Below are 11,925 nucleotides of genomic sequence, written 5' to 3'. Positions count from 1 at the left end.
AGCAGCAGCATGCCTCTATCTGTACAAACAAGCCACCAGAATGGTTATGATTGGGATTTCAGATAATCAACGGATTTCCAATTCAATTAGGAGGTGTCAAGGGACATGACCCGGCTGGGGTGTGAGAAACCTGCAGTTCAGCTGAGCCACACGTGTCACAGGCCCGGCTTTATTATCCCGAAACGAGGAATAAAATCATCCATCTCACCGAGCTCCAAGAGCAGGGGATGACAGGACCGGCGGGCCGGCCCCTCAGCCGCAGGGGAGCACCCCGGGCTGGGGCCAGACCCTCCGGGAGGCAGCTCTGCCCGGGGAGCCCGGGCCGGGACAGCGCCAGAGCACAAAACAAACAAGGCAAAACCCCACGTCCGCCGGCCGAGCAGCGGGAACCGCGCGGGAGGAGCCCGGGCTGGCAGCGCGGGGCGGAGCTGGAGCTGGAGCTGGAGCTGGAGCTGGAGCTGGAGCTGGAGCTGGAGCTGGAGCTGGAGCTGGAGCTGGAGCTGGAGCTGGAGCGGGACAGCCCGGCCCGGGCGGCCGTTACCCCGCGCGCCCGCCAGGTGGCGCGCGGACATCACCCGCCTTCCCGGCTGTGCCCCGCGCTCGTGGCGGCTGCAGCGCGACCCCGCGCGGCGCGGACGTGCCCGCGCTTTGCACCGGCCCGGGCTGGTGCCGGGGACTCCACCGCACCGGGGGGAAGTCAGGGAGAGGGGCTGGTTGCGGGGCTCCACCGGCTCCGGAGGAAGGCGGGAGGAGCCGGAGAGGAGCCAGGCCGCCGCAGCCGGGCAGCGGAGCCGCGGCGGGACGGGACGGCTGCAGGGGGCACGAGCCCGGCGGGGAGCGCGCGGCAGCTGCGATAAATCGCGGCGCGTGAGGCGCAGCCCTAGAGGAACGCAAACAAACCCCTGCTTTTGTCTGAAAATTAAAATCCTATGTGCTCCTACAACGTACCCGGAACGGGCATCATGCTCTGACCAGTACCAAACACAGCCTGGTCGGGACGGGTGTGGTCAGTGTCACTTGGAGCATGGCTCCTGCTGGCGATTGCTGACCTAAAGACGTGAATCCGCTCAGTGCTGGTCAGCCCGCCCCTCCGTAAAAGCTGAAAGTGACCAACGAAACGCCTAATCAGACAGTACAGAGACTACCGACCTTGCAGCTTCAGACATTTTGAAGCATCACGACTAGTTGAGTCTGGCTTTAGCACAGGCCTTGTGACCTTCAGCTGAACGCTGCTCATTATACGCCAAAGTGATTACGTAACCAAGGTGCAAATGTGTGAGCAATTGGCTCCTGGGGCCCACCCCGATAAGATTTTGTGTACAGTGGCTGTTACTTTTCTTTCTGGCGTACTGGCTTTATTCTACTCTCTTTTCTTCTGCTCTTCAAGGTAATTGCCATCCACTTCCCTTTTGTAGATGCAGAATGTTTTTCTCCTGCATCCCCAGCGATGCCACTGTGACCAATGAACACATGCGAGTTTGTCAAAGGCTTTGATTCGTGTATCTTCAGGAAAAGAAGGAAAGGACTGGTTGTTGGTCCTAGTTGTAGCCAAGATCCTCAGCACAGAAGCGCTTTTTTTTTTGCTCCCTTTCAGTCTAATGAGATACTTAGCTTTTGCTTTTCCTCAAAGCTGGGACTGCTGCACATACTCTGCCTTTTGAGACAAGAGAAGTTTTCCATCTCTTCTCACTTGGATCTGAACAGCATTGAAGCATGAATGAACAGAGAAGGTGACTTTTTGGTGAGATGAAACAGGAACAAACCATAGAAATCTGGCTTCCGCTCTCTTGATGAATACACCTGTAACTTTGCCATCCTTCAGTTCAACCGTTTTCTGTTTAGCCTCCTCCTTCCTTCTGGCAAAGGTGCCAATGTACACAGTGGTTATGTTAGAGTTGGTGTTTACTGCAAATATGTCAAAGTAGCACTGCATATCGGGCTTCAGGTCAGACGCCATGAAGATGTTCTTGTTCCCGATACAAACTTTATGCAGGTCAGTTCTTGGCTTTGAGGATGTTTGCCACCCAAGCTTTGACGCTTTTCTTGTAACACAAAATAGGTCCTTTTTATATTTGAAAACTGCGGTGTGTTTTAATGCTCTTTTTACTCCTGTGAGGCAATCATCACCTTCCTGTTCGTAGGAGTGTTGCAATGGCACGTACTTCCTCTAGTGTTATAATTCAGTATGTACCTGCAGTGCATCAGTGTAATACAATTAGGTTTGTCTCTGTAGTTTTATTTCTACACTCATGTTCATTGGGAAGTCAAAGCATCAGTGCTGGAGCTGTACCAATCTGCTCTTGTAGAAGTTGTTAATGAGCTGGTGTTGATGTGGCTGTTGAAAAAAAAAAAAAGAGTGGTATTTGCAGTGCTGGAGTGGAAGAGAAGGAGCTGCTGTCCTTCACTTTGCAGTTTGGGTAGGATGAAGAAGGGTGTTTCTAGTGTCTCTTTACAATGTAAACAGTCACCTCACCAAATACACAAGCCTGTTGCTGACTGAGTCCCACTGTCTTCACACATCTCTGTCAGCAAGTGGAGCAGCAGCGGAGCAGGACTAGGCAATTGCTGTTTCCTGCAAGCAAGGCCAGCCGTGGGTAACTGAGGCTGTGCCAGGGAACAACGGGTGCAGTTTACTGCTTGGCTGCTGTGCAGTGAATTTCCAGGGGTCAAATGCTGTTCTGAGTTATCTGAAATATTTCAGGGTGTATTTCTACACTGTAGGTCAGTTCTGAACTCTGACAATGCCCCTTGACTTGAAATCAAGGAAGGCATTCATTTAAAAACAAAATTGTCACTTTCCTTCTCTTTTTTTTGTGAGCATATTCTGGTAGAATTTTCTTTCAGATTTGGTGAGTGATCCCCTCCCTGCTGTCAGAAGAAAAACTTATGCAGAGAATCCCATCCCCACCCCCAGAAATCCCTCCACATTAAATTTAATTGACATAAAGCAGGACTTCGTGATTGGTAAGAAACTGCAATGGTTGGAAGCAAGCATGTAATGCTGGAAGGAACATTGCAGAGGAACTGCTGTTCATGAAGTGACATGTCTGGGATCAGGAGAGGTATTCCTAGAGCCTGCTGTGCTGGTAACTGTAGGCAGAACATCAGTTTGATGAATAAACCCCTTATTCTGAGGTAGGTTATATTTTTTCCCCCTTTTCAGCAACACTTATTTGATCAGCCTGGTTGGTTGAGGTGGGAGCAGCTCCTGGCTGGCTGGACAGTGTATGGGCGCCCAGCGGGAGGAACTGGGGTGGCCTGGGGACGGCGTGCTGGGCAGCCTGTCCTGTCCTGTCCTGTCCTGTCCTGTCCTGTCCTGTCCTGTCCTGTCCTGCGGGCTGGCCCTGTGCCACCTCCCACCCCGCTGGCCTTGGCCCTGGAGACAAGGTGGCAGCTCAGCTCTTTGTCGCTTGGGGCAGGCGGTGTGAGCCTGGAGCTGCAGCTGGGCGCTGCCCGGCCCTGGAAAGGGTGGGCAGAGGCTGCGGGGCTGCCCCCACCAGCCCTGGTCTGCTGCCCAGGTCCCTGCGTGCTGCGCTGGGGCCTGAGTGTTCACGCTGGGGACAGAGGGAGGACACAAACCTTCTGTCTTCACTCTCCTGAGCCAGGCATGGGAAACAAGGGGTTAAAATACTAATTATGACACACCACAAAATTATTAGCTTTGTCTAACACAACAAAGATTTCATCAGATACATTAAAAAGCAGGGTTAGCTCCTCCCATTTCTTTTTATAGACATGAATTTTAAGTCTCACTGATGAGAAAAAAAATGTGGGAAAGAATCATCTGAAACTGGATAGTTTTCTATGTAAGGTTTTGAAATGCCGAAGTTGATTTAAGCAATTCTTCAGCTGCGTGTTTTGCAATGCAATGTTTTTCTGCCCGGTTCCCAATGGACCATGCTTGTCTCCGTATCTCTCTGCACGGCACCATTTCGGGAGCTTTGGTCGGGACAGCTGTGGCACACATGCTGTTTACCAACTCCTCAACATGGAAACACAAAGCTTTCATTCCTGGGCCGTGGAAAACTGCCGATTAATCTACGCCCTCTCTCTGGGGAGGAAAACATAACAAACCCTAATGTCCCTTCACCCTTTATGCCTCCTATATTAATCACCTGGCAAGGGCTCATGGCTTTCCATGTTCCAGCTTGCATTTGCCCTGTAACTACTGGGAGGAGTCCTGCTTTGTCTATAAAAAGCTGCGCTTTGCTGCACATCGTAACAGAATTGAATTTAGGGATTCACTCACCCATCCTCTGCAGGAGAGAGGACCGAGCACAGCCATGTTCGGAATTGGGAAGAAGCTTGCTGAGGAAGCCACGCAACAGGCCGAAAGTGCTGCACAGGCGGCAGGTAAATATAAATTGCTGCTTTCCCTCCTCCTGTGTCTTAGGTGTTAAAGGATGTGCTTGGCTCCCACCCCTGCAGGATTTTTGTCCCTCAGCTGGGAGCAAGTCCCTCTCTTGGGCAGGAACTCTATAGACCAGGGGTGTCAAACCCATTTTCACTGGGGACCACATCAGCCCCCCGGGTTTGACACCCCTGGTTTAGATGCTCTCAAGAGTGTGGTCAGTGAACTGCAACCTCCAAACCCTCTAACACTATAGGAAATGAAGGACCAATATTAACTACTAGTTTTCCACAACTTGTCCCACTCTGGCTTTTACTGTGTGGGTATCTTGGTGATGCACTGACGGGAGGACAGAGGAAAGCCCAGAGGGGAGGCAAGACTGTTTATTTCAGGCTTTGTATTCTGACATGAACAGCCATGATAAACACGAATTTTGTAGTGGAGTAGTGGATTAGTTTCCTGAAGCTCTGAGATCTTTTATCTGCTCGGTGCTGCACAAATACGTGCAGTTAAGTCAGCTCCGCTGTGCTGTCAGTGCTCCAGCCCCACTGGTGTCGCAGCCACTCACCCCACCAAAAGCACAAGTGAAGTTGTGGGGGCTCAGGGCACCTAAGTGAAGTTTAGTCCTGCCGAGAGACTTGCAGAATCGACCCCGAATTTAAATAGCGTGCCATTTAGATGAGCCGTTGTTCGTGAAGCTTTAACACAAACAAGAGATCTGACTCATGCGATTCCTGAAATGATTGTGCTTAGTACAATATATGAAACACTAGAGACTGTTTCGTATTTCTTCACATGACAGTTAGGTAAACTCTACAAACCAAGCATTTTGTCTGTAACTTCAAATGCAGTAGAAATATTACTGATGTGCCCAGTGATCAAGTGGAAAGCCTGCTACTTATTTACCACCTATCCTTGGTTCAGTTTGCTAGGAAGATGAAAGATGCCTAATTCCACACCCACTGCTCCCCATTCCAAAGACTTTGGTTTTATTCGGTAATCAATTATTTTTATGCTCAATTTTTGTTTTCAAATGAAAATGTCTTCATTTTGCTTTTGCTGTAGAGCACCCCTAAAAATGCGCATCTTGTGGAGGCTTTTTGATGTTCTTAACTTTCTTTAATGCTGGGGAAACACTATCTGCTGTTTCCTGTGCTATAAGACTGATATGGATGCTTTGGAAGTGGTATTTGTCATCTTGAAGGAACTCAGTAGTAATCTTGGTGTTCAGCTGATTTAACTGTCTAAGAGTCAACAAACTCTAAGAGCAGAGTTTTTAAATGGCTCCAGCAGTCCTTCCCCTTCTGTCTCAAGCACTTGAAGCTGAACCAGTTGGTCAGACACCAGAGCTCTGAAGCTCTTTGCCTGCACCTTGCACACATCTACCCAGCGAGTCCTGTGGCACAGCACAGCCCTTCCAGCTGGAGCTGGATCCTGGAACAGCAGTGGGGGCCCCCAGGCACTGGCCTGACTTTGGCCACTTCTGTGCCATCAGCACATACCTTGATGATGATGCTGAACTCATGTTGCATCAGTAGCAGTACTGCACCCACTCTGGGAGTATTATACATAGAGGTATCCTCCAAATCCCCATTCAGATGAAAACAAAAGGGGATTTTTATGCTAATATTAAACAAGACTGTCCAATGGGTGGCTGTAAATCTCTTAATTACCTTGTCTCTGAACTATGCCTGTTGTGCCTGCACATGCCCCAAAGGCACAGTCTCATGAGTCATTGCTAAGTGCAGAGTGATACAACTGGGCTTTGTAAGTATCTAAAATTAGCACCTACCCCATGGTTCGTACAAGGAGCCGTGAACGCAGCTGTGACCTAAGGTCACTACGGGAAGCATTTTCCTCAGCCACACCTTGTGAGCAGCGTACATCATTCATATTAGGAAACTGCAGCAAAAAATGATGCATGATGATAATTAGTACTTTTTAAAGCATTAGAAAGTGTCCTACAAACTCAAGGTGAAATAGGCCACTGGTTTTTACAAGAGACTTAACAAAACAACTACGGTTGAGCGATGCAATCCAAGCTTGGAGACTTTTGAAGTTTTAGACACTCCCAGTCCACTTAAACGTCCTTCTTCACTGCAGCACGTCTCCCTCATGCCATGTCCATGAGGAATTTGGCTTGCTCAGTCAGCCCCCGCTTGGGTGCCTGTTGTGCAGCACACATCAGTGTTTGTTTTAAAAGGTAGTATTTGTAGCCAGGCGGAATAAACCAAATAAAGGTTCAAACGAAAGCCGTTTTCCCCGAATTTTTATTTGACTCTTGTAAGCAAGACTTCCCTGATCACAGGTATTGTAAGCTGATAATCCAATTCCTTTACTTTAAGACAATACCTTCTCTTGGTCTCCATGTCTCAATATGTCTCCTCTACTCAACATTTCCATGCCTCTAAAACCAGTCTGGTCTCTTACAGAGGACAATTTGCTCTGACTAAAAGAGAAGTATTAGGCTGTACATTAAACTTTGATGCCCTGACCTGACGACATGCTGCTTCCAGGCAGTAAGCATCAAGTTTTATGCTGTTGGTGGGAGACTCCTCACCAATCAAACTGCCCAAGCCTGCCCCCTGCAGCTCCTACTCAGGCCCACTAAAATGAGGTTTCATTGCATGTGATTCTATACCAGGCTTTGTTTCCTGATACTGCAGGTGACACAGATGGTAACTTCCACAATCTTCATGTGTACCAAGACACATGGTAACATGGGGAACTATTGCCAGCTTCCTAATGGCATCTCTCTCCCACTAAACCAGGGTGCCCATCCTTATAGAATAATTCTTCATCTTCTAGCACTGAAACATTCAGCAAACCTTTCTAAAATGTGATTACTTAGTTTAGGGAAAGCATAAAGACTGCTTGATTTACACCTGGTTTTCTCCTAATTCCAGTTAACACTGTGGGCCAGACTGTGCAGCAAACGGTGGAACAGGCTAAGGATGCTGGTCAGAAAGGTACGGAAATGTTTATTTCAACAATGTCACACCAGTGATATCCCAGATAGGTCCCCCAACCTGGTGGGAAAGGGGAAGGTATTGCAGTGATGCTACGATTATCTTTCCTTTTCTGTTTTAACAGTTCTTGATGAAGTCTACAAAGTTGCTGAAACTGGTGAAAAAGCTGTAAAAAATGTAGCGAATCAAGCAACTTCGTGGGGCAAAAGCTTTGGACAATGAAGAAAACATACCATCACTGAAAATTTTGTAAACAGATTTCTACTACGTGTACTCTTAAATAAAGAAAATACTTACACTCCACTTGGCTTGCATGTATTCCTTAAGAATCCTTTGGCTACACATATTAAAAAGACATTTATAATCACTGATCTAGAAAGACTGGATTACCATACACAGCAAACAGCTAAAGCTGTGCTGTGCTACTAATGCAGACAAAGTCTTTTTTTTAACGTGGGAAGGGATGGCTCGGAGGGGACACAATGCAAAGTCGAGGACTTGAGAGTTGGTCTCTTCCATTTTGTCAACAAGCGTAAGTCACAATCGTGTATGTGTGTGCAAGTCTCACAAGCTGATGAGCACCCCACAGCTGTTCCAATACAAGGGAAGCACCTGTGTGTTCTTCTGTAGCACAGAGATACCTTGCATTTCGTAGTCTGCCAGCAGTATGTAACCTTGAACACTGCAGTTGTCATTCTCAGGAAATTCACTCCCAGCTTCAGAGTACATACCGAGATGCTGTACAGCACAAACAGCACTTACTGCTGCATGAGATCCCAAACACCCACTGTAGTAAGGACGTGTTTTGCTCCAGGTAGTAGGCATGGTTCAGAGCACATTCAAATCTGCGTTCACACCTAACTTCAGGTACTGACTGACCCTGCCAAACACCCGGCAAGTTTCTCAATGAATGTAAGTGAATAGAAGTGGTGACAATGTTGTTATCTGGAAGATAAAACTTCATGGAGGTATGCATATGTGACGAGGGAAGCACTGCCCAAGAAGTTTAATCTAACACCTAATTGAAGTTACAGTTGTAGTAAAAAACAAAACCACCAAAACACAATATTTATATCCTGCACTTCAGAGAGTGATTGTTTTCTTCAGCTGTGCCTAGGTGCTAAGAATAGGCTGGAACTGCTTTGCACCCAGGCCTCTAAAACTACATTAACTCATAGAAACTGCCTGAAATGTTACCACTGTGTTCTGTCCTCCATTGTTGCCAAGCCCTGAGAGGTACGTGCTACTAAACATGGTAAGGAACACTCAATTTTACTTTTTTCTAAACCGATCACATTAGGACTGAGCTCAACAATGCTCAATGCAAGTGAAGCCTCATTGTACAAGCCCATTTTGTAACAGGCCCTCATAAGAAGTCTGGATTCACTGATGCAGTTTGATTCTGGTGTTTACCTACAAGCAAAAGGCAAGTCAGCTAATGTGCTGTAACCTTAAGTCAGACTCCAGGCATCAATCTCCTCAAGAATCTCAGCAGGTTATTCTTATACCAGCCCTTGGATATGCTCAGATTCATGTCTCACGAGTCCCCACCACTGACCCTGTTAACAAGAGGTCAGTAACAATTGCTGTCAAGTTGGCTGAGGAGAAATCCAGCCAACCTTAAGGACCCATCTCTGGGTTTGGCAAAGTCATGCCAGGTGGTAGGTTTGCTTTCTTTCAAGACATCCTGGGAAGTGTTAACATGTGAGTGTAGAAAAACAGAAGATGCTAATGAACTGGGGAATTCAAGCACTGTGCAGCTTTTGAGGGTTTTTTTCTTCAAATGGGGTAGGAAGTAGTAGAAGATAACCCAGTGAGCTGGCTGTGCTGACTCTCCGTGTGGTCCAACATTTGAAAGGGTCTCATTTTTCAAGCTTGCACAGCCAAACTAGAGCTGCTTAACTAGCTGGAGAGTGGAGAAAATAAGGTGGGGAAAAGGGGCAGAATTAGCTGAGTCTCTTCACTGCTACTGCACTTTGCTTTCAACAACTTTGCTGCCACATAACACAACTGGGCCTTTAAGATTCTTTCTCAATAACAATGATTTTTCTGTGAGGTTTTTAGCCCTTGAGTTTTGGTGGAAGTAGGCTGCAATTTGCCAAGCATAAATCTTAGTTTCATTTTACCGTCTAATAAACGTTTACATAAAAACTGCATTGAAAAAGATTATCCAAGATACAGGTTTTGTGTTTAGAGATCCACCCATAGATCACAGTTATTCTTTTGTGCTCAAAGGGTTCTCATGTTTTAAAAAGTAAATGCCAGTATATATATTAATACATATATACACTGCACTGAAGTGATTGTAAGTAGTTTTATAACCCTGGATATCAGCATATACGATGGAGTAAGCCACTAGTTAAATGCATCACATGGGTTTATTGCTCCATGCTAACTACTAGAATAGTTCTTCACACAAATTTGAGGGGACAAAGTAGAGACCTGAAACGATTTACCAAATATATCCAACTTCAAAAGTCTTGCTGACAGGCAAGTTCAAGAGGCTGAGATCTGTATTAGTGAGCCCTGTAGGATAACTCAGAGACAGTATCTTATCAGTAGGCGTGTAATAAATAAAAAAGTGCTGTGAGGATTCACAGGCTGATTGTAACTACAGAAAGCTATTGCATGAAATAGAAAATAGTAATACACCAGCATAGTAGGCTTGGAAAGGTCAACTTTTTTTAATAACTGCTCTTCTCTCCAGGTTATGTCATGCAGTTACAAAGTAGTTAGAAAAAAAGCATGAGTTTCTGGGAGGGACTAGTTGTCTCTTAAAAAAAACATTCATATTCATTACATAAATAACATCTGGCACTTCAAGGGGACTCCATTGGACAAAAGCCTTACACTTTAAAAACTGTGCTTGATCCAATATTGTGGTGAGGTCCATTTTGTTGTACTCTAATATGTTTGAAACTTTCAAGACCTCCTGTTGACAAAAAAAAAAGGCGCTGTGTGTTAAGACAGTGGATTAAGTTTGCAGCAGCATTCTAGCTCCTCTGTAGTTTGGCCAATGATTTCTGGGTTTGGTTTCACTTTAGTTGTTCACTGAGGCAGCATCTGATTTTTGAAAAGCCTCTGAAAGGAAGAGACTGAAACAGAATTTCAAAACAACTACGTATGATGGCTTACCAGATTCAGACTTTTTTTTTAAAAAAAAAGTAAACAACCTATAGTCAGAATAGTTATGTAGATACTTGATTAAAAATATAACTTGAATTGCTTAGTAGTTTCAGCTTACAAAAATATTAGTCTGTCACCTCTACATGTCATGGTGATAGTCAAACTAGCTTGAACAAGCAATAAAAGGCAGTCCTGTAACAGCAGCACAGTTAAATAAAAAAAACATTGCCTAAAGAGAATCAGGCCTGAAGCTGTACTACAAATAAAAATAAAACTCTTGTCAAAGTTAATCCCTGCTGGAGGCCCGATCTTCCTTTGACAATGCCACAGCATTGATCATACAAGGCCTTACTGAAAGTGCCAAAGCGAAAATTACATCATCAAACAAAAGTGCATGAAGTAATAATGAGCCAAGTGCTCATCTAGTACAGTATCTGATCTGAAGTCTGAGAAGCGGCTCAAGTGGCAAGACCACTGTTTTGTATATAAAATGTACCATTTTGTTTTGTAGGCGAAATACCCAGAATGGCCCCAACAAGTGCAGATGAACTGTTATCTTCAGATACATACTTGTATACAACTTCCTAATCCATGGATTTTTATTGTAAAAAAGGCTAGTTCGGACTGAAACTATTTGAGAATAGGACCCACTATTATGTCAGAAGAAAAGAAAATTTTGTGGTTACATGTAAACTTGTGATAAGCTTTCTCAAGAAGAGGGAACATTAACGACGAGAGGGATGGGATATAATAAGGAGCTGTAATGGCCTGTTTATGTAAAGGTCAGGCCAGCCTCATTGTACACTTTGAAGACTTTCTCGATTGCATTGACGTAGGCAGCTGTTCTCAGGTCCAGACCCAGGTTATACTTCATGGCAGTACGCATGATTTGCTGAAACAGAAAAGGTTGCGTGTGACTTCTGCAAGTTTCTCCATAGGAACTACACTAGATTTGCTTAGAGGATCTAAATTGTAAGAGCTGCTAGACTGGTATCAGAGCTAAGATCCTTTGAGGATCAAGTCTAAACTTTCTTGCTACCACTTACAACTGAGATCTGAAAGAGAAGAAAATCTTTCCCAGTTTACTGTACTGCCTCTTTTCAGGTCTTGGATCCATGTACACCTCAGATACAGGGAGAGACAAGATGTCTCAAGTAGTCTTTGCCCCGCTAACTAAAAATACTGTATAAAGGGTTTAATCTAAAACTGCTGATTACAAAGTAAAGCACTCTAAGGCATGTGCCCCAGATTAGTCAGGTACAGGAGGACAACTAAAAAGTTTCTAATTACTACAGCTCCTACTAGAAAATCCTTTCAATTTCATGTATTAGTCTCTAATGTTTACTATAGTCAGTTAAAGCTGGTCATCCCTGCACAGAGCAGAAATACCTCATACAGTGATTTCCATTATCATGAACTGTTTATCTCCTCCTTTAATTACTAAAAATTCTGTACCACACGTTCAAAAACTGTTGCAAA

At 45.3% G+C, this 11,925-nt stretch overlaps 1 protein-coding gene across 1 annotated transcript in view; it reads right to left on the bottom strand.

Annotated features, from left to right (window-relative positions):
- Nucleotides 1-9,980: 9,980 nt before the first annotated feature.
- Nucleotides 9,981-11,925, bottom strand: part of GLUD1 (glutamate dehydrogenase 1) — a 29,253-nt gene continuing 27,308 nt past the window's right edge. The window contains exon 13 of the mRNA XM_065843070.2: nt 9,981-11,338. Within this exon, the coding sequence (XP_065699142.1) occupies nt 11,219-11,338 (120 nt within the window). The 3' untranslated portion in view covers nt 9,981-11,218. The remainder of the gene's footprint in view (nt 11,339-11,925) is intronic.

This window comes from Patagioenas fasciata, chromosome 8 (assembly GCF_037038585.1).
Source record: "Patagioenas fasciata isolate bPatFas1 chromosome 8, bPatFas1.hap1, whole genome shotgun sequence".
Classification (NCBI taxonomy): Eukaryota; Metazoa; Chordata; class Aves; order Columbiformes; family Columbidae; genus Patagioenas; species Patagioenas fasciata.
Note: the sequence above shows the minus strand (reverse complement) of the source record. Positions and strands in the feature narration are given on the sequence as shown.